Source organism: Vidua chalybeata, chromosome 10 (assembly GCF_026979565.1).
Source record: "Vidua chalybeata isolate OUT-0048 chromosome 10, bVidCha1 merged haplotype, whole genome shotgun sequence".
NCBI lineage: Eukaryota > Metazoa > Chordata > Aves > Passeriformes > Viduidae > Vidua > Vidua chalybeata.
The window spans coordinates 19,752,076-19,777,677 of NC_071539.1; the positions used below are offsets into that span (position 1 = coordinate 19,752,076).

The following is a 25,602-nucleotide window of genomic DNA, read 5'->3' on the forward strand; positions in this document are numbered from 1 at the left end:
AGGAAGCAGGAGACAAGAGAGGGAGGCAGGCATACAGCCTAGTGGTTTTGCTTTGCTTCAACAGCCAAAAAAGCAATTTTCTCCTTTTACCTGATGAACACACTGCTTTAAGGTACTGCAGAATGACGGAGCCAGGATATACCGCTGAACAGGGCCAGAAATTACAGTCTAACTCCATTTTTCAATAATCTCATCAAGCAGGTGATTCAGGTGTAGCACCCCTTGGTGTTTATGTTGTGAGCTTCAAGGACAATTTCATGGGGGAAGGACAAGAAAGCAATTAATGGCTAAAAGTCTATGTTGACAGGAAGGAGAATGTAGTTATGCCCAAAAAAAGGATACTCTATAGAGTACTCAGCCTTCTGGTTAAACTTAAAAATGTGAATATGTTACAGGAAGGCATCCTGATATGAAGGCTTCCAGACATCTTAAAGTGGGGGAGAGGGAGACTGAAATGTCCTAAAAGGAAAATTTGCTGAAAGGTGGAGGGGAGGAAATACTGTTTGTTACAAAATACTGAGAAAACGAAATGCCCTTTACAAAATAAAACACTTGATGAAGGTTCTGTTAAAATATTTTGTTTTACAGTATCACTCAGTATTTTTCCACTTTAAAGATTTTTTACACTAAGCTGTAAGACACAGCCAGAGGAGTTACAGGGTTGGTTAACCTGGTCTGGCAGAAGTTGTTTCTGTCCATGGCAGGGACTTGGAACAAGATGAGCTTTAAGATCCCTTCAACCCAAACCATTCTGTGAGTCAGCTGGCTTCTTTATTCTGTGTCTTGCATTTGTGTATCTACCAGGAATTACATGGTGTGTTTACACAGCCATTTTTAATTTGCACAAAATATACCATTTCAACTATTTCTGGTAGTTAAATTTCTAAGATAGAGGATCCAAAGCAATGTAAGAGGAGTTATAACTAAGAATTTAAGATTTTTTTCTGATTAAATATGCTTTACTTGCAGTGCTCCTCTGTGTTTTTCCTTTTTACTTAGCAGCACTTGATTAATTTTCCCCCTTGAGTCCACTATCTTTATGTTAATTAATATACTCAGACTTTTCATTCCCTCTTGTATTCCATATGTCGTTTATTATTATTTGTTTTTCAGCACTCTTTTCAGGGCCTGCTGCTTTATTACTTTTGCGAAGCTTTGGGTTTCTAGTATTAATAAGTTTATACAAGTGAACCTTTTTTATATTTTACTCTCAAATACTCCTTAGTAAATCTTAGACACAGACTGTTGAGAAACACATTGTGTGTTGAGCTTTCCTAGTTTTCTGCTCCTATTTCCACATTCCCGTTTATATTTGTCCTGTCAACACTTGCTGTGATCTGTGTGTGTTCCAGCAGTTTATCTTTTCTCAATTCTGAGGTGACAGTTCCCTCTTGCATTGTATTTTTAGAAGCATATCGAGACTTTTATGGATTTTGGCTCTAATATATGCTCTCTCATTCTCTTACCCATGCCAAAACATGTTGAGCAACTATTCATTGTGTTGTTTTAACTTCACTTTTGATATGATGCTTCCTCTTATTTTTCTATAGTAGCCAAGTTCCAACCAAAAATTTAGAAGGTAAAGTTTTCCTTCAGGGCATTTTATCAACAGGGTTTCTTCTGGTTATCTTTGTAAATCCCTTTTAAGTAAAGATCCTTTCTCTGCTCTGGAAATGGCCGAACCAGGAACAGAGTCATTCATATCAAAAGCTTTTGAGGCAGCAGATAGAAAATCTGTGCCACTCCTAGAGGGGAGGTTTTCCAGATAATATGGGACCTGTTTAAACCATTGCTGTTACTAGTTTCCTACTCCTCCTCAAATTGCTTAAAAACTAAGCTCAGAGTACCCAGACTTCTTAAAGTTCATGGGATGGAAACTTGAAGTCCTTGATTTTTTCTGATAGATAGATATTTGCAATAAGGAAAAAGCAGGAATGCAGCCTAGGAATGGAGTAAGGATTGGCTCTGGGAAACCTGGAGTTTAGCAGTCCCTTTGGTGTGCCCTTGCTAATAAGGTTTGGCACTGTATAGATACCAAATGCAGACACCCCTGTAGTCGTGATCCTTCCCTTTCACGTGCAGGAACAGCAAATAGTTACAGGAAAATGCAGAGGCCCTGAACTGAGGGTTTTTCTTCAGAGCTGTGTCTGGGAAGCTCTCATGCAAGTAACAGCAGCTTCCTCGAGGAAAATGAAGAAAGGGCAGTTCTCTCAAGGGACAGGAGGCAGCTGAGCAAGGAGCAGAGTATGATGGTCCATCAGCAGCTGCAAGGGACTTGCGTTTGGCTTGCTGAGCTCTGTCAGATCTTTGGCAACTCCCAGGTGTGGCACAAAAAGTCTGACCTCTTGTTTCTCTCTTTTTTCCCCTTCTTAGTTTTCCTATTACATACCATGTTTTGTGGTCTCTAGAGCCTGTCACATCAATGGGAAATCTCTAAATTACTTCTCTTTTTGTATTTTTTAGGACTTGACTTTAATCTTCCCTACTTTACTACTTCTGAGAAACACTGAGAAATACAGGTAGAAATAAGAGTAACAGATGGTAGAGGAAAGGATCAAATCTCCATCAGGGAAAGCAGAAAGACTGAGGGAAAGAGGATAGACCATGCCTATCCTCCTGTCATTGTCTTTTGCCTCCTGACTTTATGGAAAGTGGAGGTACCATGTTTTATGGCATTTTGTTTTATGAGCTGGAGAGATGTTGATGCTGAGTAAGAAGAGGTTTGATCCTCTAATAAAGAAAATACCTTTAAGCAAAAACATGTGAAGGTGTGTTGCAATGCTGACAGCATGTGTGTGGGTTACTGCTGAGTTCTGGGAACCTGCAGATGGGAAAAGCATATCCATAGAAAGTGGAAGGAAGGGTGGACACTGAAGTAAATGTCCTTGGTTTCTGTGAAAGTGAGCTTGAAGTTCTTGGAAGCATGAAATGTGGATAAGTGTGATGTGGTTAAGAGAGTCAGCCTGGATTTCCAGGAGGCCTTCTGAGGAGTCCTCACTCTACTGAGCAAGGAGAAACTTGGCAGCAGCATTGCTCCGCTTTAAAAAGGCTGAAGGAAGATCTTGCTGCTTCCTTCAATTATTGAAGGACTAGAGAGGAGGGGACTGCAGACTCTTCACATGGTTCTGTGCCAGGTAACAAGTTGAAATGTGGGGAATTCTAGTTTGACAGAATGGAAAACATTTCTGCCGTGAGGAGGTCAGGCACCAGAGGCAGAAGCGCTCCCTTTGTGGGTTCACTGTCCTAGAAAAAGACTCACCTGGTCTCTGCTTTGGGAGGGGTTTGGACTAGTGACAGCTACCTGAAATTATTCTACAATTCTAGACTTCTAAAGAAGGTAAGAAGCTGTTGGTCCTTCTGTGGACAGCATTTGGTAAAAATAATAGGAAATAGAATAGGGATAAATAATACTGTGTTAAAATAGTAATTAGATACTTATTGCTTTTAAAATTGGTGATTAAACCTTTTAGCTATCCAGAAGAATGCATAATAAAGAATCTATAGTATATGAAGCCTATTCCAGTATGGTGGAACAGAAATCCATTATTTTTCCTTTGAGAAGTACTCAGTGTTTTAAAAACTGCTCTGGGGTTTATTGTAGAAAGTACAGAAGTGGTAGAAAGCAATTGCTCTCCCTTGAAATGAGTTTATCAGACAGGTTGAATGTTTTCAAGGCCATTGTTATTACATTATCCCACACCTGAGCTTGTGTTATAACAAGAGACACCTGGTGCCAAGCCTCAGCTCACTCAGCAAGTACTTATAGCCAGTGGAAAACTCCCCCAAGAGCCTAGGACTGGAGCTGTGCCCCAGGGACGGGGCACAGGGAGGATGCTTGTTGTTAGCAATGACATTACTGTTTTCTCTCCATTGGTGGCTATAGAAGTGCTTACTCAGCAGGAATGTGCTCATGTTTGGGTTTTCAGGCTCTTGTCGTGTCACCTGACCCCACTGAGAAGTGTCTGGCGCCACTGCCCCCTCAGATCAGGTGTTTGTGCACACAGGTTCCTCTGTGAGGAGGGAAGAACTTGTGCTCACACTGGGCTCCTCGTTTCAGAGGGAAGCTTTGGTGGGGGCCTGTTCACAGGGTAGGTGAGGGGGGAGAGCAGATGTGAAAACAGCCTGTGATAAAGTCACTCAGAAAGAGGAGAAAGACCTAAATGCACTTAGTGCAAATATTTACATTGTTGTATCTTACACTTAACTTAGAGCTCAGCGTCCACACTACCTATGTTTATATTGCTGGATTTGAGTCAATTCTGACAGCAGACAGCCAAAGGCTGCTTCCACACATGCACTGATAAGTTGTAGTTACATTCTGCTCTTGGAGCCTGCTGTCACTGGGAATAATCTGAAAATACAACCTCTGTGCTTGGCAGTGCTCTGAGAGGCAAAGTTAAGAATTAGAAATAAAGGGCAAATTTATGTGTACATATATTAGACATGAAACATCTCTCTCAAACTTACATTGCATCTGCACCTTGAACATTGAATGTAACTATGACCATCCCACTTCCTAAAGGATATACAGATTTAGAGAGAAAAACCCAGGAATGTGGAACAGAATGGCAAATAGAATAGTTTTTCATGCATTGCAAAAAGATCCTGCTTTATCAAATAAAATGATCAAGCAGCAGTTTTAGAAATAGAATGAGGTATCTTCTGAAGGAGTGTGGGGCTGAACTGCAGGTTGCATTGATGCAGAGTTCTGTGGAGATGGAAATTACAAATGAGTTAAGAGATGATGGATCCACTATCAGCTGTTAAATGCAGTAGTCACAGTGTGCCTTAACACTCTAGAGCTCAGGAGAACTCTGAACTACTGCCAAATCTGAGATTTGTGTGATGCTGACTTGTGTTTGCATTCTGCCTAACACCCGGTGCTGATTGCTGAGTACAGGAATCCCGAGGTTAATTTGTTTCATCACATCCACCAGGAAGATTCTTAACAAACATCTGCTTACAGCACATATGCAGGAAGCACAGCATGAGCAGTGCTCACAGAAATGAACCTTGGAACCAGCCCTGGGGGAGCAAGTGGGAAGTTTCAGCAGAACATTTCTTGGATGTGTGCTTTTACCTCTCTCCTCAAGTGTGAGTGTCCTCTGTGGCCACGGACTCCTCATTCAGCCAGGGTCACCTGGGGCAGTGCAGGGCAGGACATGGCTGCGGGGCCACTTCAGAGCTGAGGCTTCCATAAGCAAAAGCTGTAAGACATTGCCAGGAGCAAACTGCTGCCTTTGGGGCAGCACAGGCTCCTCAGCTTTTCACTCACGTTCAGGTCACTGACTGCTGTTCAAAGTTACCTTATAAAGAGGTTGGTGCCATATGAGAATTGCTACTTTAAGTCATCAAAGCATGAAAAGATCTCTTATGAAATAATTCAGTGTAAATACTACATTGCAAGTTTAGTGTCTTTGGTTAGTAATTATGTGGCTTCATGTAAATCATCTCTGTGAGGATGCAAAGCAGCTTACACTTGGCAAATGCTATAGAGCCATTTCAAACTAGCCTTATCAGCTTTAAACCCAGAGCTTTACGGGAGTTTTCTTTATCAAAATTTTAAGACTTAAGCACATTAAGTGTACTGTTTCTGATGCACTAAATTATGTAGGCCTACTTCTTTTTAAACTAGTAGTCTGGGGACTGAGCATGCTTTCTTGCTGAAGAGCACTTTACCAGTTTCTGCCTATGGCATCCTTTGGCAGTCTTGGCTGGCAGCTGTCAGTCTAGCTGTTCTAAATAATTATGTTACCAGCAAACTATCTGCTCCATTATTATCCTTTCTTTCAAAGCATTTATATCTGCTGTGGAACATATTTTATCAACATCTTTACATGGAAAGATCTATTGGTAGGTTCATTTTGTTCTGAAAACTGACCATTTTTGCTATATCTGTTTTCCTGGTTTTAATCTGAAAATTTTTCTTGCATATAATTATTGCACATCAGCTCCTTTAAGAAAATGAGGGAGGTCATTGTAGGATTTTGAAAATGTCTCTGTGTTGCATAAATGTATGATTTTTAGGTGGTTATTGATGCCTTATGGAGCTCCAGGGGGGTTGTGAAGCACTACTTGACAGAAATAACATCAACCCTTGAAGAGACACAGCAGATCTGTAGTACAACACCTCCCAGTCTGACACAGCAGTCACATTTAATGGTGTGTAGTTCTTTGGATCACTCCTGAATTCATTATTTTTTCCCCTTTTTATTCTTCTGACATTCAACATAGTTTAAGCAAGTAACAAATTCTCGCACATAATTGCAGTTTCAGAATTTCATAGGATCTATTTTCTTTAAAGTAGGGATGAAGTTTCTGTCTCTTTATACTATATGAATATGTACTTTTTTCTTTTCTGCAAGGGGAAACAATTGGATTGTCAGTGACATACATCGTTCTCTTTGTAAAAATCTCTGATTATCTTCAATGTATTTCTTCCCATACTTGTAATGAGGAAATCAGTGCCATCACTGTTATCTTCTGGATCAAATAACATTTTGGATTTTAAGAGATTAGCTGTTCAAATCATATGAAATGCTAGCTATGTATATAAAGTTATCAACTCTTTCATCTCATTCAGAGCTTTGAACTTCCAAGTGTAATACAGAATTGCTCTTAAAGTGGAATAGTTGTCATTGAATTTGAGTATCAAAAATAGCAAGGATTTGATATTAAATTCCACTGTATTGTACAGTGACCTGTATGGTAGTAAAAAACAATTAATAAATCCTCCCAGATTTACTGATAACCTTTAATGATGCTCCTTATAGATATTGACAGTGTTAACATTACTGATTGTTTTAAGCACAGACTGATGGAATTGTTTAGATTGGAAAAGCCCTCTGACACTACTGAGTTCAGCCCTTCCCCAGCACTGCCAAGGCCATCACTCTCCCATGTCCCCAAGTGCCACATCCACATGGCTTTTAAATCCCTGCAATGATGGGGGCTTCAGCACTGCCCTCGTCAGCCTGTGCCAGGCCTGGACAACTCTTCTGGTGAAGAAATTGTCCCTAATACCAACCTAACCCTCCTCTGGCACAGCTTAAGGTTATTTCCTCTTGGTGCTTGTTACTTGAGAGAAGTGTCTGACCCCAGCTCGCTACCACCTCCCTCGAGGCAGCGAGTCCAAAGGTGTTCCTTGCACCTTCTTACTGAGTGTGCCCTCGATCCCCTCATCCAGATCGTGGCTAAAGGCACTAAACAGGAGTGACCCCAGCACTGGGCCCTGGTGACAGCCCTTGTTACCAGCCACCACCTGGGCTCCGTTCCCCCTGCTCCCTGGGCCCACCATCCAGCCGGTTTTTAACCCCATGAAAACTCTGCCCATCCAAGCCATGAACAGCCAGTTTCTCTGCAGAAGGCTGTGGGAAATGATCAGAGGCTTTTCTGATGTCCAGGTAGGGCCTCCACAGTCCTTCCCTCATCCCCTTAGCAGGTCATAGAAGGAGGTCAGGTTGATCAAGCAGGGCCTGGCCTGTCTTTCATAAACCCACACTGGCTAGGCCTGGTCTTTAAAGCTAAATTTTTTTGAAAACTCTGATATTATATTGAGATTTCCATACTGGAGAAGATGTCATCTTCTAGGCTAAATCGATGTGAAAGGACAGCAGAAACAGTTAAGATAATTTCTAAATTACAGTAGGAACAAAGTATTTCCTCTGTTATATCTAAGTTATATAAACCAGAATAGTAATGGATTTCTGGGCCTGGTGTAATGAAAGAGGTAAAATTGAACATACTTTAGTTGTGGTCCCTTGGACTGTCCTGTTCTCTCCCAGTGACAGTGTCTGTTGGATGTACATGCCATGGTGGGCACAGAGTGGGGTCTGTAGGTGGCAGACAGGGAGCAGAGAGCACTAAAGGGCCATAAGGACAGTGAAAAGACTCTTAACAACCAAAGTTTCCTCATTCCACAGTCATTTCCACAGATTTCCTTTCAGATTTTCCCAGCTTTAACAGCACCTTGCAGTAAAAGTGGCAATGCTAATGTAGTTCTCTGTAATGACTTTCCTTCATTCAGTTTTCATTCAATTCCAAAAAATTGCCTGGAAGGATTTTTAGCAAAATCAAGATCTGAAAATTCAGGAAAAGGAGTTTGCCACTAAATCCTTGTCCTGTGTAATGTTTACATTTGTTCTGAAATCCAGAATAGCTTTCCTGAAAATGTCTAGGTGACAGAAGGGGAGAGAAGCCAGGAGTTTCTGCTGGAGACATCTCCTATGAACCACCAAAACAGGAAGGCCAGACAAAAAAGCTTCACTACTGTTTATACTTGGTATATAGAGCTGCATGATGTACAGTAGTTGGGAAAGGGACTCAAACTAGTGAGGTGCCATCAAAGAGTAGACTTAGAGCCAGTTAAAGATTGTTCAGTGAATTCTTACAGTGTGGTGGTGACAAGTTTTTTATACAGAAAATGAAGAACACATGGAAAATAACCTTCTCTACAGGAAATTCTCATCATTTGTGGCTGTACTGTGTATAAGGCCTTCACATTGCAAAGAGGTTTTACAGAATACATTCAAACATATTTTTGGTTTTGTTGTAGGAGGATAGACTTAGGTGAACCATTAGAATAATTTTTAACAGTTATCTATGATTCTGTTTGATAAGGTTTTAATTGCGCAAGACTGTATTATTTTTCCACTGGGATTCTTGCTGATTCATTCAGTAAGAGTTCACTGGCAAAAGCTGCTCTAAGGATGAATTGGCTGTGTGCCTTATAGGAAGCTTCTGTCTTTTGAATACTGCTTCACTGGCAGCAGAAGTTGGGCAGTGTAGAGTCCATGCAGCAGGAAGAATTGGGGAGTAAATCAATGAAAGGGTCTTCTATTCCTACATGTGTGGAAATTCAACCAAATACTTGGACTGACTTCTTTCTCAAGTCTCAACTTCTGGTCTCAGCAAAGAGTTTCAGTTTTTAGGGACAGAAATCAATAGAAAGTCAGGAGCCCTGGTGGGATTTAGGAGTCTCAGCATCTATTTGGATATGCTTCACCTGCCCCACTACTGCTTCTATTTAAATTAATGATTAACATGTATTGATTCCAGTGAGGTAAGAGCTACGTCAGTGTTCTTACGTGATCATGAGCAAGCCACAGAAAATGAACTTTTCTACTGGCCTGAGTACGTTTGGGTAGATTCAGGCATCTCTCTTCTGGAAACAGTCAGTGGAAATGCTACAGCAGAGTATCCTGACCCAGGCTGAGCATTGAGAAATCGTGTGCTCCTAATGGTTTGACTTCAGTCTTTATCATCTATTACATGGAATTTGTCAGTACCACTTCTCAGATGATTGAAAACTGCACTTAAGGACATTATAGAAGTGGATTATTTCTTATGATCTAAATTATATGTGGGACAAAAGGTATAGGAGTTACACATTAAATGATATCAAGGGAGATAAATACCGCCTATCTCGCAGTTCTATAATCACCATCCATCCTCACACATATTTTATTAAACTTGCCCTCTCTTGGCAATTTCAATTAGGTTGTGGTGCTGTGGTCCCTACTATTGACTTTGAGCTGATGCAAAAGAGCACATTTTGTTTTTTATGTACTTTCCTGGGCAAATCTCCTTGTGTCTTCTTCTCAGAATAAATTTTTCTCCTGTTTTTCCAGTTTGTGTGTTTGAGAGGTCAGTCTAATCAGTTACCATGATTTTAAGGTACCACAATTAATCCTCCTTTGGCAGGGGATTGTGGGCTTATTTCATATCCATTCATGTCAGTCTTGAGCTGCAATTTTCTCACTGCTTTTCTTGAAGCTTACTCAGTGTGGACAGGTGGTCTAAAAGAGAAGGGATGAAATTGTCTGTGCAGCTTTGGTGAATAAAGGTCCCCATGATGAAAACTGACCATATAGTATAGGTAGTATCCTCCATAGTATATAATTTATTGCCATCAGCAGTTTACATTTCAGGAGTATGTGACTGTAAATGGGCTCCTAGAGCTGATGTTTCTCTCATCTGACTTTTCCTGTAGAAATCCCAGAGCTGCCATGTGCAGGAGGCCACTGGAGTGTGACACTTGGTGTGATAGTGTTCCCTGATTGCCAGCAGTGGTCAGCACCAGTACCTCCTGTTTGCAGCAGGAAAGGCAGTCATGGGACCACCCACATCCCAAGGGTAACCCTGTTTAACTACTGGTGGCAAAGGCTGGTGGTTGCTCAGACTTGAGGGCTTTTGCATCCTATAAATCTCTTGAAGATCTTCATTGTTGCTTTGCTTTTACAGGGCTTACTAATAAAACTGGTTATTCTTCTCACTCTAAATACACTGAGTCCACGGTGTGTTATATCTCTCAGAAATACTATATCTGGTTTTGTACACAGTTTAGGGTTTTTTAAGGTGTATTCATCCAGTTTTGTATAGGCCTCTTTAGTCTTTCACTTCTCTCATTGAAATTAAGTTTTGTGCTCTGTATGGGTTTTTTCTTTTCACTCTTAAAGGCTGTGTTGTGTTGGGTGCTGTGATTATTGACAAATTATGTTGATACCTGTTTTATCTGAAAGTTAAACTGGAATTTGATCATTAAGGAAATAAGTGTCATCGAGAAGACTTTTTAAAACACAATATATGTGAATAGGTTTTAACTGAGAACTTAGTCCTGAAGTAAAATAGGCTTCTCAATTTTTAATGGATTAAGACAATTTCAATTCTTTTCACTAAATACAGAGTGAGAGCTTCATGGCAGAGGTAAAACTCAGCTTAGAAAAGGACATGAAGTGCCTTGAGTAAGGTAAAGACTTCAGGGATGCATGCCACTCCTCACTTGTACTTTATAGACAATCTGTTGCATTTTAAGAATTCACCTGAAAATGGGAAAATTTTGCTTTTCACTAATCATAAAAACTACGGGTTTGAATAATGTTGACCACTGCAGTGCTGAAATATTGTGGTAACACCATGAAATCTGAGCAAAGCCTTTGTAGCATACTTACAGTGTTAAATGAGTTTGCCAGAAAAACAAATGGGACTGTGCTGTGGTTGGGTGGGGGAGAGATGGTGGAAGGAAAAGCAGTCAGGCCAGGGCCATTGCCTACTGCCAGATAAGCAGAAACACCCCTTGTGCTTTCCATGACTTCTGTAAACTGAGTCCTGAAAAGTGAGGGGAAGAATGGGACAGGACAGTGGGTAAGTGCTGTTCTCCACTCCAAGCGCTTGGCAGTGTGGAGCTCTTGCCCACCCTGGCAGCTCTGGGAGATGTCAGGATAGTGTCTCCTGGTGTGTGCACACCCCTGCCTCCTGGTCCCAAAGAACTGCACCACTGTTTGTTGGAAGGTGTTGGAGGATCTCCCCAGCCTCAGCTATGGCACCTCTGCGTGAGGATCAGCAACACCCTCCAAGTGCCCAGGGAGGGATGGTGCTCTCTCAGTTCTGATCATGCAAGGTAAACATTGCCATGACTGCAGAGAAGCTGAGGCTATGGCAGGTTATTAGAAGAAGCCATGAATAGATAAGAATAGCATTAGCATCAGGGCCATAAACCAGTAAAATAGCAAAGGTCAGTAAGTTCCTCTTTGACTGAGGGGTATGCTGCCAGTGGGAAGAGCAGCAGACACCAGCATGCTGTGGGGGAAAGGGGCATTCCTGCAGCAGAGGGGGTTTGCAATTGTACCTGTACACTGTTCTGAGACATACTGGGAAACTGCTTCATTTAGCCAAAAAAAAACTTTCAGGACTGGGAGAAAGATTAAAATATATCTGCATGTACAGATGATTTCCAAGCTGAGAAAATATATTTTCAACTGTCACCTGGTGGTATTCTCTTGGGTTCCTGGTTTTATGTTGATATATTGCATTAGTAATTGTTTGTTAATGATACGGAAATTACCATGCACAAATTTAAATTGCCGTTGTCAGAACTGAGGTTGACAGTATTAGCCAGTACGAAATAGATAACAAGTATTATTTCAGGAAGAAGCAAAGGCAATTCAAGAAATCAGTATTTAATTTGCCTTGTACAACTGTATCCATACTAACGTAGAGAGACTCAGTGTGCTCTAACTGTGTTTGCATGTTTTGAAATGCATATATTTCTAATGCTCTTTTTTAAGGAATAAAATACCAGAATGAAAACATTTGCATAATATTTAGTATATTAAAATTATCTTCATTTATCCTTTGTGGAGTGACTAATACTGTTAGCTGTTAAGCTGCTTCTATTATGGTCTCAATTTTTGAAGCCATGCAGTAGCTTATTAATCCAGTTGAACTTTTTGCAAAACTTGAGGGACTTACTCTTTGTAACGTTAATGATGTTGGGGTGGATTTTGTAGTTCTGCAGTTTCCTTAATTTTTCTGAATTTCCTCCATTAACAAAAGATTATGAAGTGATGAAGAGAAGATCATGCAGCAGCAGCAGCAGCAAAAAAAAAGATCTTTATGTTGCCCTGGGTTGTATGGTTAGACATTTAGATAGTGTCTAGTTGAGGAGGCAATAATATGTCAGAATACTTTATTTGTATATTGATTGAATTTTGATCAAGACACAAGAATTTTCATTTATAGCTATTGTGTTGTGTTATTTTCTGGTAAGTTCTAGTAACTTTGATTTACAATGAAAAATTAATCCTATCAACTCCAGTGTTCAGGTAACAAGGAAGAGTGGAAAATCTTTGTGAAAGAATAACAGCGATACAGTTGCTGCTTCTGATGGTGAGCTGGCTCATGTCTTGGCTGAGCCCTTTGGAGCCTCTGGGTTTGGAAAACGTGCCTCAGTCAATAAACCATGCTGGTCCTGCGCTGGACAGTGTGAAAACTTCCAGTGGGTGCATAGAGAACCTGAATATATGTCATCCAGGGCACTCAGCATGGAGTGTCTGTGAAACTGAAAGATGGTGCTCATTTGATTTTGCAGACAAAATTGAAAGCCTTGGGCAGCTGCAGACATAACACAAGCCCTCCATGGTTATCACTGCTTTATCACTTTTGCTTGGCTGCAAAGAGTGGAAGGATGGAAAATGGTACCAATTCCTCATTTGAAAGCACATTACAGGACAGATGAGTTCTCTTTGCCTACTTCTTCAAGAGACAGCTTTTTTCAAAGCATTCCTGTTATTGTTGCAGTCTGCATATTCTTATATGTATCACTGAGCTGTTTGTTTAGCAGCAGAAGAACATTGATATTTTGATGTAGAAAACCATGTTGTGTTCATTTCTTTTGTTCTTTCATTACATTACAGGTACAGTAAGAATTGAAATGTTCAGGAACATGCAAAACGCAGAAATCATAAGGAAAATGACAGAAGAATTTGATGAGGTAGAGTACACAAATAGTTGTTTGACACATTATGAACTATATTACTGTTATACTTCTGGTTTAAATTAAAAATGCAATGGGCCAGTGGATAATTAATGTCTCAGTGTGGGAAACTGCACTGACAAGCAAAGCAGCAACTTCAGCTGTTGGATGCAGAGTAACAGGGCAGAGGGAGGTTCATCAGAGGAGGGAGGAAGGGCAACTGGAGACGTCTCATCCACTGAGAGTGGTGGTGGCATTCTGGGTGCTGAACTTCAGCTCTTGGGAGTGCCGTTGTACAACAAAGAGCTCCAGATTCTTGACACATCAGATTCATGAGACAGGATTACAGTATTCTGCTGTTTTCTCTGTGCAAATTAATGTTTTGTGCATTTTAAATGGCAATTTAAACCAAATAGGAACTTGACATGAAAATTACCATTTTGGAACAGTGATACAGAAAGTAATACTCTTTCAAAAGATCTGAGCATTTTGTTTGAAACAAGTAAATTACAATTCAGACCGGGTATCTTCTGTCAAAATAAAAGTGTTCCTAATGGTAAATGGTTTTTAGCATTGAGATTTTTGAATTGTGTTTTCTTTGATTTTGGTGTATAAAAAGCTGAATATTCTGAGTGTTCATTTTGTTTAGTCAGGAAAACTAAAGCTGGAGCAGGAATTTCTCTAGGACAGCAGTGTCTCTGACCTGTTCTAAATGAATGCCAAGCCTGTGATTCAGAAAGTTAAGCAGGAAAATAATAAATACAAGAAATGCTCTTTTTCAGGATGTATTTACACACAATTTCCTTCTTTGCCACAGCCTTGAACAACAAAATGTTTCCATTAATTCCTGACTACAGCCATAGGGGTGCTTCTTTTGTTGTGTGGTTGTCCCATAGTTGATGAAGGGAGTGTTTTTCAAAAAATTGTTTTTAAAAACTGTCAAAGTTTTTTCTCACAGGAGGAAAAAACCTCTTCCTATGAATGTACTTGAAAGCAACATCTCTCAAAGAGTTGCAGTTATTCTTTCTCCATTGCCTAAAACTTTTCAGAATGTCTAGTTCTAAAAAAAAGTTTCATTTCTAGCTTCTGCCTTAACGTTTGAATGGATTTGTGAGAGAATTTGTAGGGTTAAGTACAAAAGCATAAAATTGTTAGTCCTAGGCTGCAACCCAATGGATATTTTGAAATCTGGAATAAACTGTTGGCACCTGTAATAGCTCCCCCAGTGCCCCAGAAATCCCAAACTTCCCATTGTTCCATGAGTGCTGCAGGAATTAGCTGGCTGCAGGCCTGAATTTTGCATTTATAGCAGGGATTGAAGTATTGATTTTCCTCCTCATGAGTGGAGAAATGCTTGTGCAGGATTTAAACAATGGAAATAACTTTGTTCACAAAGTTCACTTTGGGACATGGAATTCTATGGACATCCATTGGCTGCACTGTTTGGCTGCTTGGCTTAGGAGTACAGGTGTTTTGTAGGTGAATTCCCTCGTAATTTTTGTGCTAGAGCTGGCAGGTGAACAAAGACTTGGTTTACTTTGAATTTTCTAGGCACTGGGCCATCAAGTATTGTGTCAGCATCACTAATATATCCCATTTTTATTGGTATTCAAGAACAAAAGATCCATGAAGTGACTTTATTGTAAATTTATTCTTCCCATTTCAGCCAGATGAGGTGTTCATGGTACAGTCTTCATAGGCTTTTCAAAAGAGTTGTCTGATACGTACTTGTAGGTTAAAAATACACCACACAGAGATGAGTAGTTACACACAACACTTCAGATTACAAGGATCTGTTCCAAAAGATTGCTTATACACACACCTCGAGGAAGCATATGTTATGTATCAAAGTTCACATGTAAAGATCCATAGGTCATTTTGGTGTGGTTGAAATGGGTGTGATTTGGTTAAATGTGATGGCTAAAGGGTTTTCTGTAGGGGGATGTTGTTTATGAAGTTCAGATTCAAGGTTGATTGCAGCTCCTCTGTGCTGACATTGCTGCCTTTGCATGTTTCAGGCTGGGTGATAAGTCCTGAGGAGGAAAGTGTTTGTTCCTCACAAAACCACAGAATAAATGTGTACAAATGGATGTGACTTTGGTACTACTGACTTCTTATGCTGGCTGAGAGATTCACGTCAAAGCATTACTGCCTTGATGTTTTGGATACTCTGGAATTGGCTTGCAAATCAAGTGGTCAGGGAGATTTATACTCAGGCTTTTTCAGTGAGGGGAAAAAGCATTTTCTGATTGTGGGGGAACAGTCTCCCTATAATGCAGTATATATAGTGAAGGTAGTAAGAGCAGACCTGGAGAGGCGTTAAATGAACATGCCTAGTCCAATCTTTTAATAATTTCTTGAAGATGAAGTGTATGAATCTGTAGTAAAACTTCCATTACTGTTATCAGAAGGCAAGTTTTACCACTAGAAAAAGGCTGCATTTACAAGATAAAAGAGGGTGGTGCTTGCTTTCTGATAAGGAAACTGTAAGCTTGAGTAAACCGTACTCAGCTGTAAGCTTGAGCAAAGCAAAGTTTTTGGGGAGGGGCAGCCAGCTGATTATAATATTAACCTGAAGTTGAAGTGGGGATGGAGAATGACACAAACTGTCAATCACACAAGCCTTTTTTAAAGTTTTGACCTTGAACACTTTGAAATATTCCTGTCTCATCCTTTACTCCCACTTCCTAACCAAGGATACAAGGAAGAGAATTTGGTCTTGATACTTATTTTGGACTATACGGAGCCAATACTGCAAGTAAAAAACAATTACAATGATGTCTTTGCAAAAGTGGTTTCATGCCAATGAGCCTCCTTGTTTATTGAAGAATTATGTGTTGGTTTTATTTGTTATTTTCCTTTGGCTTGAAGGAACAAGATGATGTTTATTTTAGAACCATAGACCACAATGGCTACACCAACATTAAAATAAATCAAATGGGAAGACCTTTAATACTGGATTTTTTTTCTTCTGTTGTTCTGCAGGACAGTGGTGATTATCCCCTGACCATGCCTGGGCCCCAGTGGAAGAAGTTCCGCTCCAACTTCTGCGAGTTCATCGGGGTGCTGATCCGGCAGTGCCAGTACAGCATCATCTACGACGAGTACATGATGGACACGGTGATCTCGCTGCTCACCGGCCTCTCCGACTCGCAGGTCCGCGCCTTCCGGCACACCAGCACGCTGGCTGGTGAGTGAGTGCCCAGGAGGGCTCTGTCACAGATCTTGCTGCTGCTTATCCACTGCCAGGAGCACTTGTAATTTGGATTGAGGTGGACCCTGACCAACATTAAAACTGTGGAAAGCTTCATCAAATCCAAGTACCACATATGGTACAACTATACGTAAAATACTCCTTTTTTATTTGAAAAGTAGCTTGCTGAGGCACTTAGGGATTCCTGTCATCCCCAGGGCCTCCAGTGAATCCTGAGAATCGGGAGTGACGTGCTTATGTCTTGTATTTTGTTATTAATTGTTCACTTGTTGTACAGAATGTTGGAGTAATTATATATTTTAGAGTATAAATTTATTCTAAAGAAGTGTCAGGACAGTTGTATTATAAAAGAGTTTCCATTCACCAGAAGAGATAATTTGTGCTTCTGGAGAAGCATAAGGTTTGGGATTACTGGGCCGTGGTTGTAGGGCTCCCTGTCTTCTGCCTGCAGCCATACCACCTTCAAGTGCAGCTGCCTCACCTAAGGAAAGCCCTGGGTGTGTCATTAAGTAGAAATGGGCTTTCCTTGTGTATTTCATCACACCTATATGAGATGTCTTCTCTAAGAGGGATGAATTGCTCTCCACAAGGAACTATTCTTCCCAATTACAAAGCACTACCAGAGTGGCTGGCTTGGGTGTAGGTGTCTACAGCTGGTCATGTCAGATAATAAGAAATCGGTCTTATTGCAGGGTTCATAGATCATACCAGATATTTGAAACTCTTAGAGCAGACATTTGTCATAATCTGAATGTTTCTATGGCCAGTATTTATTACTATTTAGTCTTTCCACAGTCAGCCTCATACACATTTTTTCAGTTTCGAGTGTACCAATACCCAGTGTTAAAAAAATACGATCAGAATTTATTTAAAATTTCATCTCTTCTTATGAATTGAAGAGGCAAATTTCCAGTGATATTGCAAAAACAACTCTAGATTTGAGTGGATTTTGATTTTAAAAGTGAAACCCAAACCCTTCAACTCACATTGACTGAACTCCTTTGAAAACACATTCCCTTAATATCTTCACCATACTTAGCAATGGGATGGTAAAACCATGAATTATGCAGGCTTAGCTTCCAGGTTTGGAGTTTCCTCTTCAAATTCAGTATGCCAAGGTGAACACTCTTTGAGCCTAGATAATCTGCTGGAAATCCATGCCTGTTATTTAAACTCTGTTCCCTTCCATCTGATGCTGTCTGCAGTTCTGGGTGGTTTTGATTTGCTCTTTGCTCAGACTGTGGTTGATTGGTTTAGGGAAGAGTTTATAGAGTGAGGTTTGCACTCCAGTCCCTGGGATTGATTGGTCCATCATTGCATAGGGCAAATGTTTGGAAAGTATGAGGGGCTTGATTAAAAGACAGGAAACAGAAGCACTTAAAACAGTTATTTCCCAAGACCTGTGCTCTGCAGACTAAAGAGTTACCACTGTTTGGAATGGATTCTGTAGCTAGAAGCTTGCAGCAAGAATAAGCTGATGCTAAAGCTGAGGTTCATCACAACGGACTGCAGTTATTTCAGCCACTGTTGACTTCTTGCATTAATGACACATTTATATAACATAACATCATGGATGGGAGCTGCCAAAGATCTCAAAATTTACCAGTGATAATACATGCCATTTATTTATTTATTTGCTTGATGTGACAAGCTTGAGGCTTTGCTTTGATTCTACAAATTTCCTTCAAGTTGTTTTTAGCACATTTAATTGTGTTGCAGCCCCAAAGAGCAGAGGTCAACATGATGCCATAGAGCTCAGTCTTGATCAAGTTTTTGAAAATCTGCCTATAGACTGGCATTTTTTCTTGAAGGAGTGTTTGTAGGTCCTTGTTTTCAGTTTTTGTCTGTGCTAGTCAGTTGAAAGTGAGAGATGATTCATTGTAGGAAGAAGTACCTGTAGATTACCAGTTTTGAGCTATAGCAGTGTAAATCAATCCAAGGTAGCCTCACCTCTCCATTTGTGTGGTTTCTTTTCTACCTTGAAGCAATGCTGCACATTTAGAGGAGCATGCAGAGAGGATGTGATAGTTTGTTGCATTATTTTGCTGGTTTTTCAATAACATAAAATGTGTTGTACTATGTAACCACACAAAACTTGGGAAAGACCCTTATTCATATTTTTTGTAAAAATAAATTTTAGTACTGAAAAGCAGACACGAACACTATCATATCCAGCATGTGTGAAAATAAAAATTGCATTTTTATTTGGCTGTACAGCTGACTTTAGAGCAATGTCAGACCTGCATTTAGAGAAGCTGTGCTGTGGTCCCTTGTGAACTGAGCCATCCTCAGCAGCCATTGGTTAAGGTCACCCTTAGTGTGGAGCCATCTCTGCTGGCACTCTTCTATGCAGAAATGGCTGTAGCTCCCCAGCAGCTGCCTTCATGGTGCCCTGATGCTGCAGGCTCAGGTGCTGGCTCCCTGGTGCACTCAGAGCTCATCTGGAGAAGACAGCAAGGAGCACTGCCTGCAGCTCAGTGTGGGATATAGACTCTGCTTTCTGACTATGGGCCAATCACCTGGGTATTGCCTGGGTGGAAGTGCCTATCCAGATGGCTGTGCCAGGGTTGAGAGGCTTTTTGCTATGAGTATTTGCTGAGGAAATACTTTCTGAGCTCTGACTACAGGTAAAGAGTCATAATCTGTCTTGTGCCTTTGCAGCTATGAAGCTTATGACTGCTCTTGTGAATGTTGCCTTAAACCTGAGCATTCATCAGGACAATACACAGAGGCAGTATGAAGCTGAGAGAAACAAAATGATTGGCAAAAGAGCTAATGAAAGATTGGAGCTGCTGCTTCAGAAAAGAAAAGAGGCAAGTGAAAAGATTTTATTTTTTTTTTCCTGGTTCATATGCATTCCCTCCAACAGAAAGCCCAGGGTGGTTTGTGACTTGAGTACCACAGTGAAAAAGAACTTAGTTCTGCAGTGGTGTTTGTGTGATCTCAAGCAGACTACTTAAATCCTGTACTGCCACATTCAGTTGAGTTTGTGGTGCTGTTCTGCACGCAAAGGAGAATTCTGTTCTCAAGCTTCTATGAATGACCAGGCAGGAAGAGTCTCAAACTGTAAGCAGTCACTGTTCTGGTGATGCAGAAAGATTCTGACAAGAGGATCACACATTCCCTCCCTGCACTGCCCAGTTTTCCCCTTGATCACTGCAGTTATTCCACAGTGTCTCATTACTACTTCTTTTTTAGCTGCTTTCAGGAAACACTGTGGAGTTGAGGCTATAGCACCTGTTCTCAGGGAGAAGGAGCTAGGGAGACATTAAAGTCGCCTTTAGTAAGTACCAGCCTGGCATTAGGTGAGAAAAACCATTAGAAGGTTGCTGTAATCATCCCTAAATAAAGTATTATATCACAGGAAATTTCAGTTTTAGAGGTGTACTTAAATTTAAAGATGACAAGTAGAAAATTAATACACATACAACAAACATAATGTGTAAAGATGCCAAGTAAAACTCATAAGAGAAATTGAAAAATCAAAGTTTGTATGGCTTAGATTTAAATTTATTATTTTTAATATATTAGTTTTGAATTTTCTCCACCACTGTTTTACTCTGGCAATTAAAGATGTCTGGGTGCTTTGTCTGTGTGCACCTTGAATTCCTTTAGGTGTAACTTTGACTCAGAATTGCTTGACTTTGTAGTCTTTGTCTGGGGATAATTACAATTATGTGTTTCTATTTTACCCCTATGATCTGTAGCACAACTTTATTTGGTTTTCATACTTCTTGAAAAGCATGCATTAAGATACAATGCAAGAACAATCTCTCCTGCCTAAACAGTGAGAGAAACATTTTTAATTAAATATTAAATTGAATGTGAGTTCTTAAGCATTTTTAAAAGCAAAATAGCTGGAACAGAGTTTGTATTCCACATTTGTTGACTGTTGCTTTGAATTTGCAAAGAACAAAGGCACTAATTGCACAGATTACCTTGGGCTGGTGGCTCTGTGGCTGGGGACTCCTCTGACCCATTCCCCAGCCACTCTTTCAGAGCAGCAGGACATCCTCTCTCTGGGGAGCTGTAGCAAGGATGCCCAGGCTGCACAGGGCTGGGGAGCCTTGACAGGAGAAGGAGCATTTCTTAGTCCTTACCTTTGGCTCTGTGCCTTCAGGGGCTCTCATCTCACTGCTCATGACAGCTGAGCAAAGCATTGCCTGGCTATAGCCAGATTGAGTATGTCCATGGGGTTAAGCACACCAGGGGCACCTGGGCAGAAGAGATCTGTTAGGATTAGATTACTTAATGCTCTGTGGAAGAATTCCTGACATAATACTGTATATTTCCAGTGTTTAAATACACTGAATTGACAGTGGCATTCTGTGCTGGCACTTCCTCAGTTGATTCTTTGATGAAGTGCCATCCTAACAACCCCTCCTGAGCACATACACGTGCATGTGATGGTCTTCATGAGCTGATTGAGAGACAGCTCACTAACTGAGTGTGGCAGGTTAGTCTGAAGCAGAGGAGATGGAGCACTTCCTAAGTGTTTCATTCTCAGGCCATCATCTACAGGCCTGGTGGGAGAGCCATGCATGGAGCTCTGTCTCATCAATGAGATTTTCAACTCAAGTGGATTATTTATGTAGCAATATACCACAAAGCAGAGAAATTTGTCTTTTTAGTATCTGCCAGTAGTAATTCAAATTTTGTGTTTGTCATACATGTCTTTTTCAGCTTCCAAACCTGCTTGCAGAGTCAGCAAGAGAATGTTTCCCTCATTTTTTACCTCAGTTTAAGAGGGGGAGTGTTAAATCATTTTTGCATTGGTAAAAGCAGGAATCCCAAGACACAGATTCTCTCTCAAGATACTTGAAGTTAAGCACTCAGATTCAAGTGCATGATTTAAAAAACTTGAAACTACAGAAAGCAGAGTTTCAGAGAAAATTCATTATTGAATCTAAAATATATTAGAGAATGATATCCTTTAAATGTTAGGTAAAAGGGATCTCACATGGACCTACTGAATCTCTGATTCTGCTTCCACACCAGCTGTGCCCCAACACCTGGATACTTGTACCAGATGATAATTTACCATGTTCATAGTGAACTGTAAATTCTGTGCAGAAGAAGAGGGAGGAAGCCATCTGTGCTGTCCCTTCATCTGTGCTGCTCAGGCCTCTACTGTGCTGCTTCACTTTGCACTCAGAGAGATGTCAAAGTGCACTTTTTTCAGAATCTCAACTTTCTCATGGCTCAGAAAGTCCATCCTCTCCTACCTGTCTTCTGTGGTGTGGTTTTATACCAAGAAATCATTCCCTGAGTTCTCTGTGAGCTCTGGTAGCTTTTCAGAATGCCTCCTGAGGCTTCTTGGTTCATTCCCATCCTCATTTTACTGCACAGCCTGTGCTAGGCTGTCTCTACCTCCAATGTTGCTGTGGATGTTTCCCTGTCTGTTGCCTGTGGAGTGAGGAGTTGAGGAGTGATTAGGAACTCACAGTCCCCTTTGGGTTATGAATTCTCAAACAAGCATTTAGTCTGTGCATATTTGGGTTGAGCTGATGCTGCAAACCGTGCTTTTCCCAGAGGCCATGTCTAAATATGCTTGGTTTGTGTATGCAGAGCTGGTGTGGACCCAGCTCTTCCCTTTGTACATAATCCCTTTTACTGTAAAATTAGTTTCTTTGGCAGCCTTTTGACAATTCAGTCAAGAGCCCTCAATGCCTTGGTTTCTCCACATGCAAAATGAAGACAGCACCTCCTTATGCTTTAATGAACTGGGAGGCTTCACTCCCTGAGTTCTGAAGCTACTTCAGCTTGTACCTGGAAGATGCAGTAGAAATATTTGGCTGAAAAATAGAAGCCCTTAGGTGAAAGTGTTTCAGAGCTGATGCCATGCAGGAGGTCAAACCAGCTGATCACAATTTTGCTTCTGGCTTTAAAACCTTTTATCTGTTAAATATATACAGCCATAATTATGCAGGTTTAATTATTTTATGCATATGTGCACTCCAGCAGCAAGGCTCTGTTGTGGTTTTCCTGCTGTGAGAGTGTGGACAAATTTACATTCCTACATTGTGATGCTGTACTTGGACTGTAATGAACACCTTGATGGAAGAACGATGGCTGCTCCAAAAACTGGTTGGATAAAATTGGTGTCATCTTATTAACAAAGCTGCATTTAGGTGTAATTAAGTTATACTTAGTTTAGTACAAGATCTGACAGTATGAGAATACTGTAATTAATTCCAAGTTGTGTTAACATATTAATTGACACAAGGTAAGCTTCCCATAGTACTTGTAAAACGTGCTCATATTACCCAGGAAGTGAAAAGATTTTTTAAAAAAGTGCTCTTATTTATAAAAGCATGCTCATAACACCTTTTCATTTGGAATTGGGTTTGGTTTCTTACGGGCTAAGGCCTGGCCTGGATGTCAGATGTGCTCCGGTCCTGGAAATCTTCCTGCTTCTGAAACCCAGTTATTGTGGGTGCTGAAGTTCAAGCAACTGACAGTCTTTTACTTAAGATTGAGAAAGTCTTCAACTCTTTTTCTTAAATAGGACATTAATTTTTTAAATTGTTTCTGCAGCTGTCATTCATTCAGCTCTGTGTTTCCCTGTGAACACAGCACTGCTGAAATTACTGCACACATTGTCTCTACTTGTCTCATTTTCAGTAGCAAAAGTTTATGATCACTTCAAAGAATTAATTAGACTAAATTGATGTTTGTAGTGAATGTTCATTTTCTTCCATTAAGATATTGCATATATAATGTAAATATTTGTATGTATATGCACACAATATAGGCATGTGCTGGAAAAGCAGAAATTGTGAATTTACTCAAGTGCTCTTCCAAGGTGGTCTAAGGTTTCCCAATAGGGAATTGTAGAATACCAAATTATAATCACCAATGATCTTTTATTTATTTTGTGTTTTGTTTTTCACAGCTACAAGAAAACCAAGATGAAATCGAAAATATGATGAACTCTATTTTTAAGGGTATATTTGTTCATAGATACCGGTAAGAAAATGCATGTTCCAGTAGGCTCTGCTAACAAAGTGTGTTCATAAGGAAAGTCAAGGGCAGTTTCTGGGTTGATTTTCTTCTGATGTAATATTCTAGATGCTGCAGGATCACTGTCAAAAACACTTGAAGTTATGGAAGAATATACAAATTGTAATTAATTACTCAATAATTTACAATAATTTAGAAAATATTTTTACAAAATATTTTTTACAAAATATTACTACTAATAATTATTCAATAGAGCCATCCACAGAACTTTCTTTTAATTCAGTAGACAGCTTTAAAGGGTTGTGGGAGACATGGGCTTTGAATCTTTGCATTTTGAAAAGAAAAGTTGTCCATGTTGGGAGCACATAAATGACATATCTTAAGAATAATCAAATAATTACTGTGTATCATAGCATAGCAGTTGTCCTCCAGCCTGTATTTCCTTTTGTATGTCTTGGGTGTAAACAGCAAATTTGGAATATGGTTTACCAGAAAGCAGTAGTCTTTTAAAATAGATTTAGGGTTGTTGTGCATCACAAGATGCCTCAGAGCATCTGCATCACCTTGGTGCAACCAACTCTTTAAGTGTTAATTGACTTGCTGAAATCAAAAGATAAAATTCCAGGGCACCAAACTATGCAATTAACCTTTCAGATTTCAGTTCTGCTTGAAAGGTTTATAACTTACGGAATCTTTTAGGAAAATGGCAGGAAAAAAGGGTGTATGAGAAGAGGGTTAGAAGGTGAAGAGGAACCCATAGTTCAGACTGTAATTTGGAGAAAAGCACACAGGAAACCAAGAAGGTGCTCATACTTGACAAATGTGTGAGTGTGAGTAGTACAGTGGGGTTGGAGAGTGTCTCCTCAGTACCTGAGCATGCAAAGAAAGTTCCTGGTTTATGGTCAGGAAGCCTTGAGCTCCTTGGCAGCAGGAAGATGGGTATGCAGAGCCAGCAGCTACATGAGTGTGCTAGATCATGTAGCACTCACACCATTTTGTAAGGAGAGCAGCTTTCATGGCATAGATAAAAAAGCTCAAGAAATTAAATTCTAGGAGTGTTTCCATTTTTATCCCTTAAGAACTTAGTGTATTATTTCAAACAAAACATTAATTTAAAATATCCTCTTAGTAGTTCATAATCTTGTGTGGGATTGGAAAAAAACTCAGCCTTTTGGTGGTCTGCATTCTGGTGATTTTGCTTTTTCTTTTGAAATCCCCCTTTTACAAAAAAAAGTTTCTTTTCATGCCTCCTGCCACCACTAGTAAAGACCTGATTTTGCTGATGTTACTGTAAAAAAGGAGAGACCAAATCAATAAACTCCATCCATGTCCTGGGAAAAAGGTGCCCATGGTGGCCCTGTTAGACCAGTAGGGAATTGACTGAAATCAGACAGGTGGTGGCACCACTTGTGCCACTGTTCAGAGGGGTCAGGAGGAAACTGTTGCCACCCTGCTCCCAGAGCCACAGTGTGAGCACCAGCCATCCCTGACCTTTTGGGGAGCCCCAAAGAGTCTCTTACAACATACACCAAACTATGAGTAATGGTACACAACAGAGAGCACAGAGTGACACTCCTGCACTCACAGCTGGATGAGAAAATAGAGGGGGGAAAACATCTGTGTGAAACCCAGCTAATTGACAACAAAGCCCAGGGGGGCTAAAATGTAAAGGATTGTGAACTACTACCTGCTTTCATAACTTCTGAATTCTTGAATCTTCCTTCTCTCAAATAGTTAAAATTATTTATAAACTTCATGATTTTACAGGCCTTAGACCATGCACAAGTGGTGATGATTTCTAAAGAATGTTACTTTAATTATTCCCAGAGAATAAGTCCCATCCTTCAATAAGATTCAGACTCAGCCACAGTGACTCATGCTTAGTGACCTTTGTATCTTAAATAACGAGTCCTTGACCTAAACAAAACTCCCAAAAGTGTTTCATTCAGAATGTGTCTTCTGACAAGTGTTGCAGTGAGATTACATCTTCTTGCTGTAGATTGGCTTCCAATTTACTGGAAGATTCAGTCCTCACTTCTCTTACCAAGGGAATAAAAAATTGCAGAAATAACTAAATAGTTTTCTAGGTATAATGCTAGTCTAGTGTGAACAGCAGATTTGGTCAAAAATTGAGTATTCTTAATAAGCATGCAGGAAATGTACCCACCTCACT

General features: G+C 40.2%; 1 protein-coding gene across 2 annotated transcripts in view; it reads left to right on the plus strand.

Moving 5' to 3' along the window:
* The window catches only part of STAG1 (stromal antigen 1), a 165,017-nt gene that overhangs the window by 79,581 nt on the left and 59,834 nt on the right, over window positions 1–25,602 (plus strand). For both annotated transcript variants that reach the window (XM_053952242.1, XM_053952241.1), the window contains 4 exons: window positions 13,194–13,270; window positions 16,238–16,442; window positions 19,128–19,279; window positions 23,362–23,435. In XM_053952242.1, the coding sequence (XP_053808217.1) occupies window positions 13,194–13,270; window positions 16,238–16,442; window positions 19,128–19,279; window positions 23,362–23,435 (508 nt within the window). The remainder of the gene's footprint in view (window positions 1–13,193; window positions 13,271–16,237; window positions 16,443–19,127; window positions 19,280–23,361; window positions 23,436–25,602) is intronic.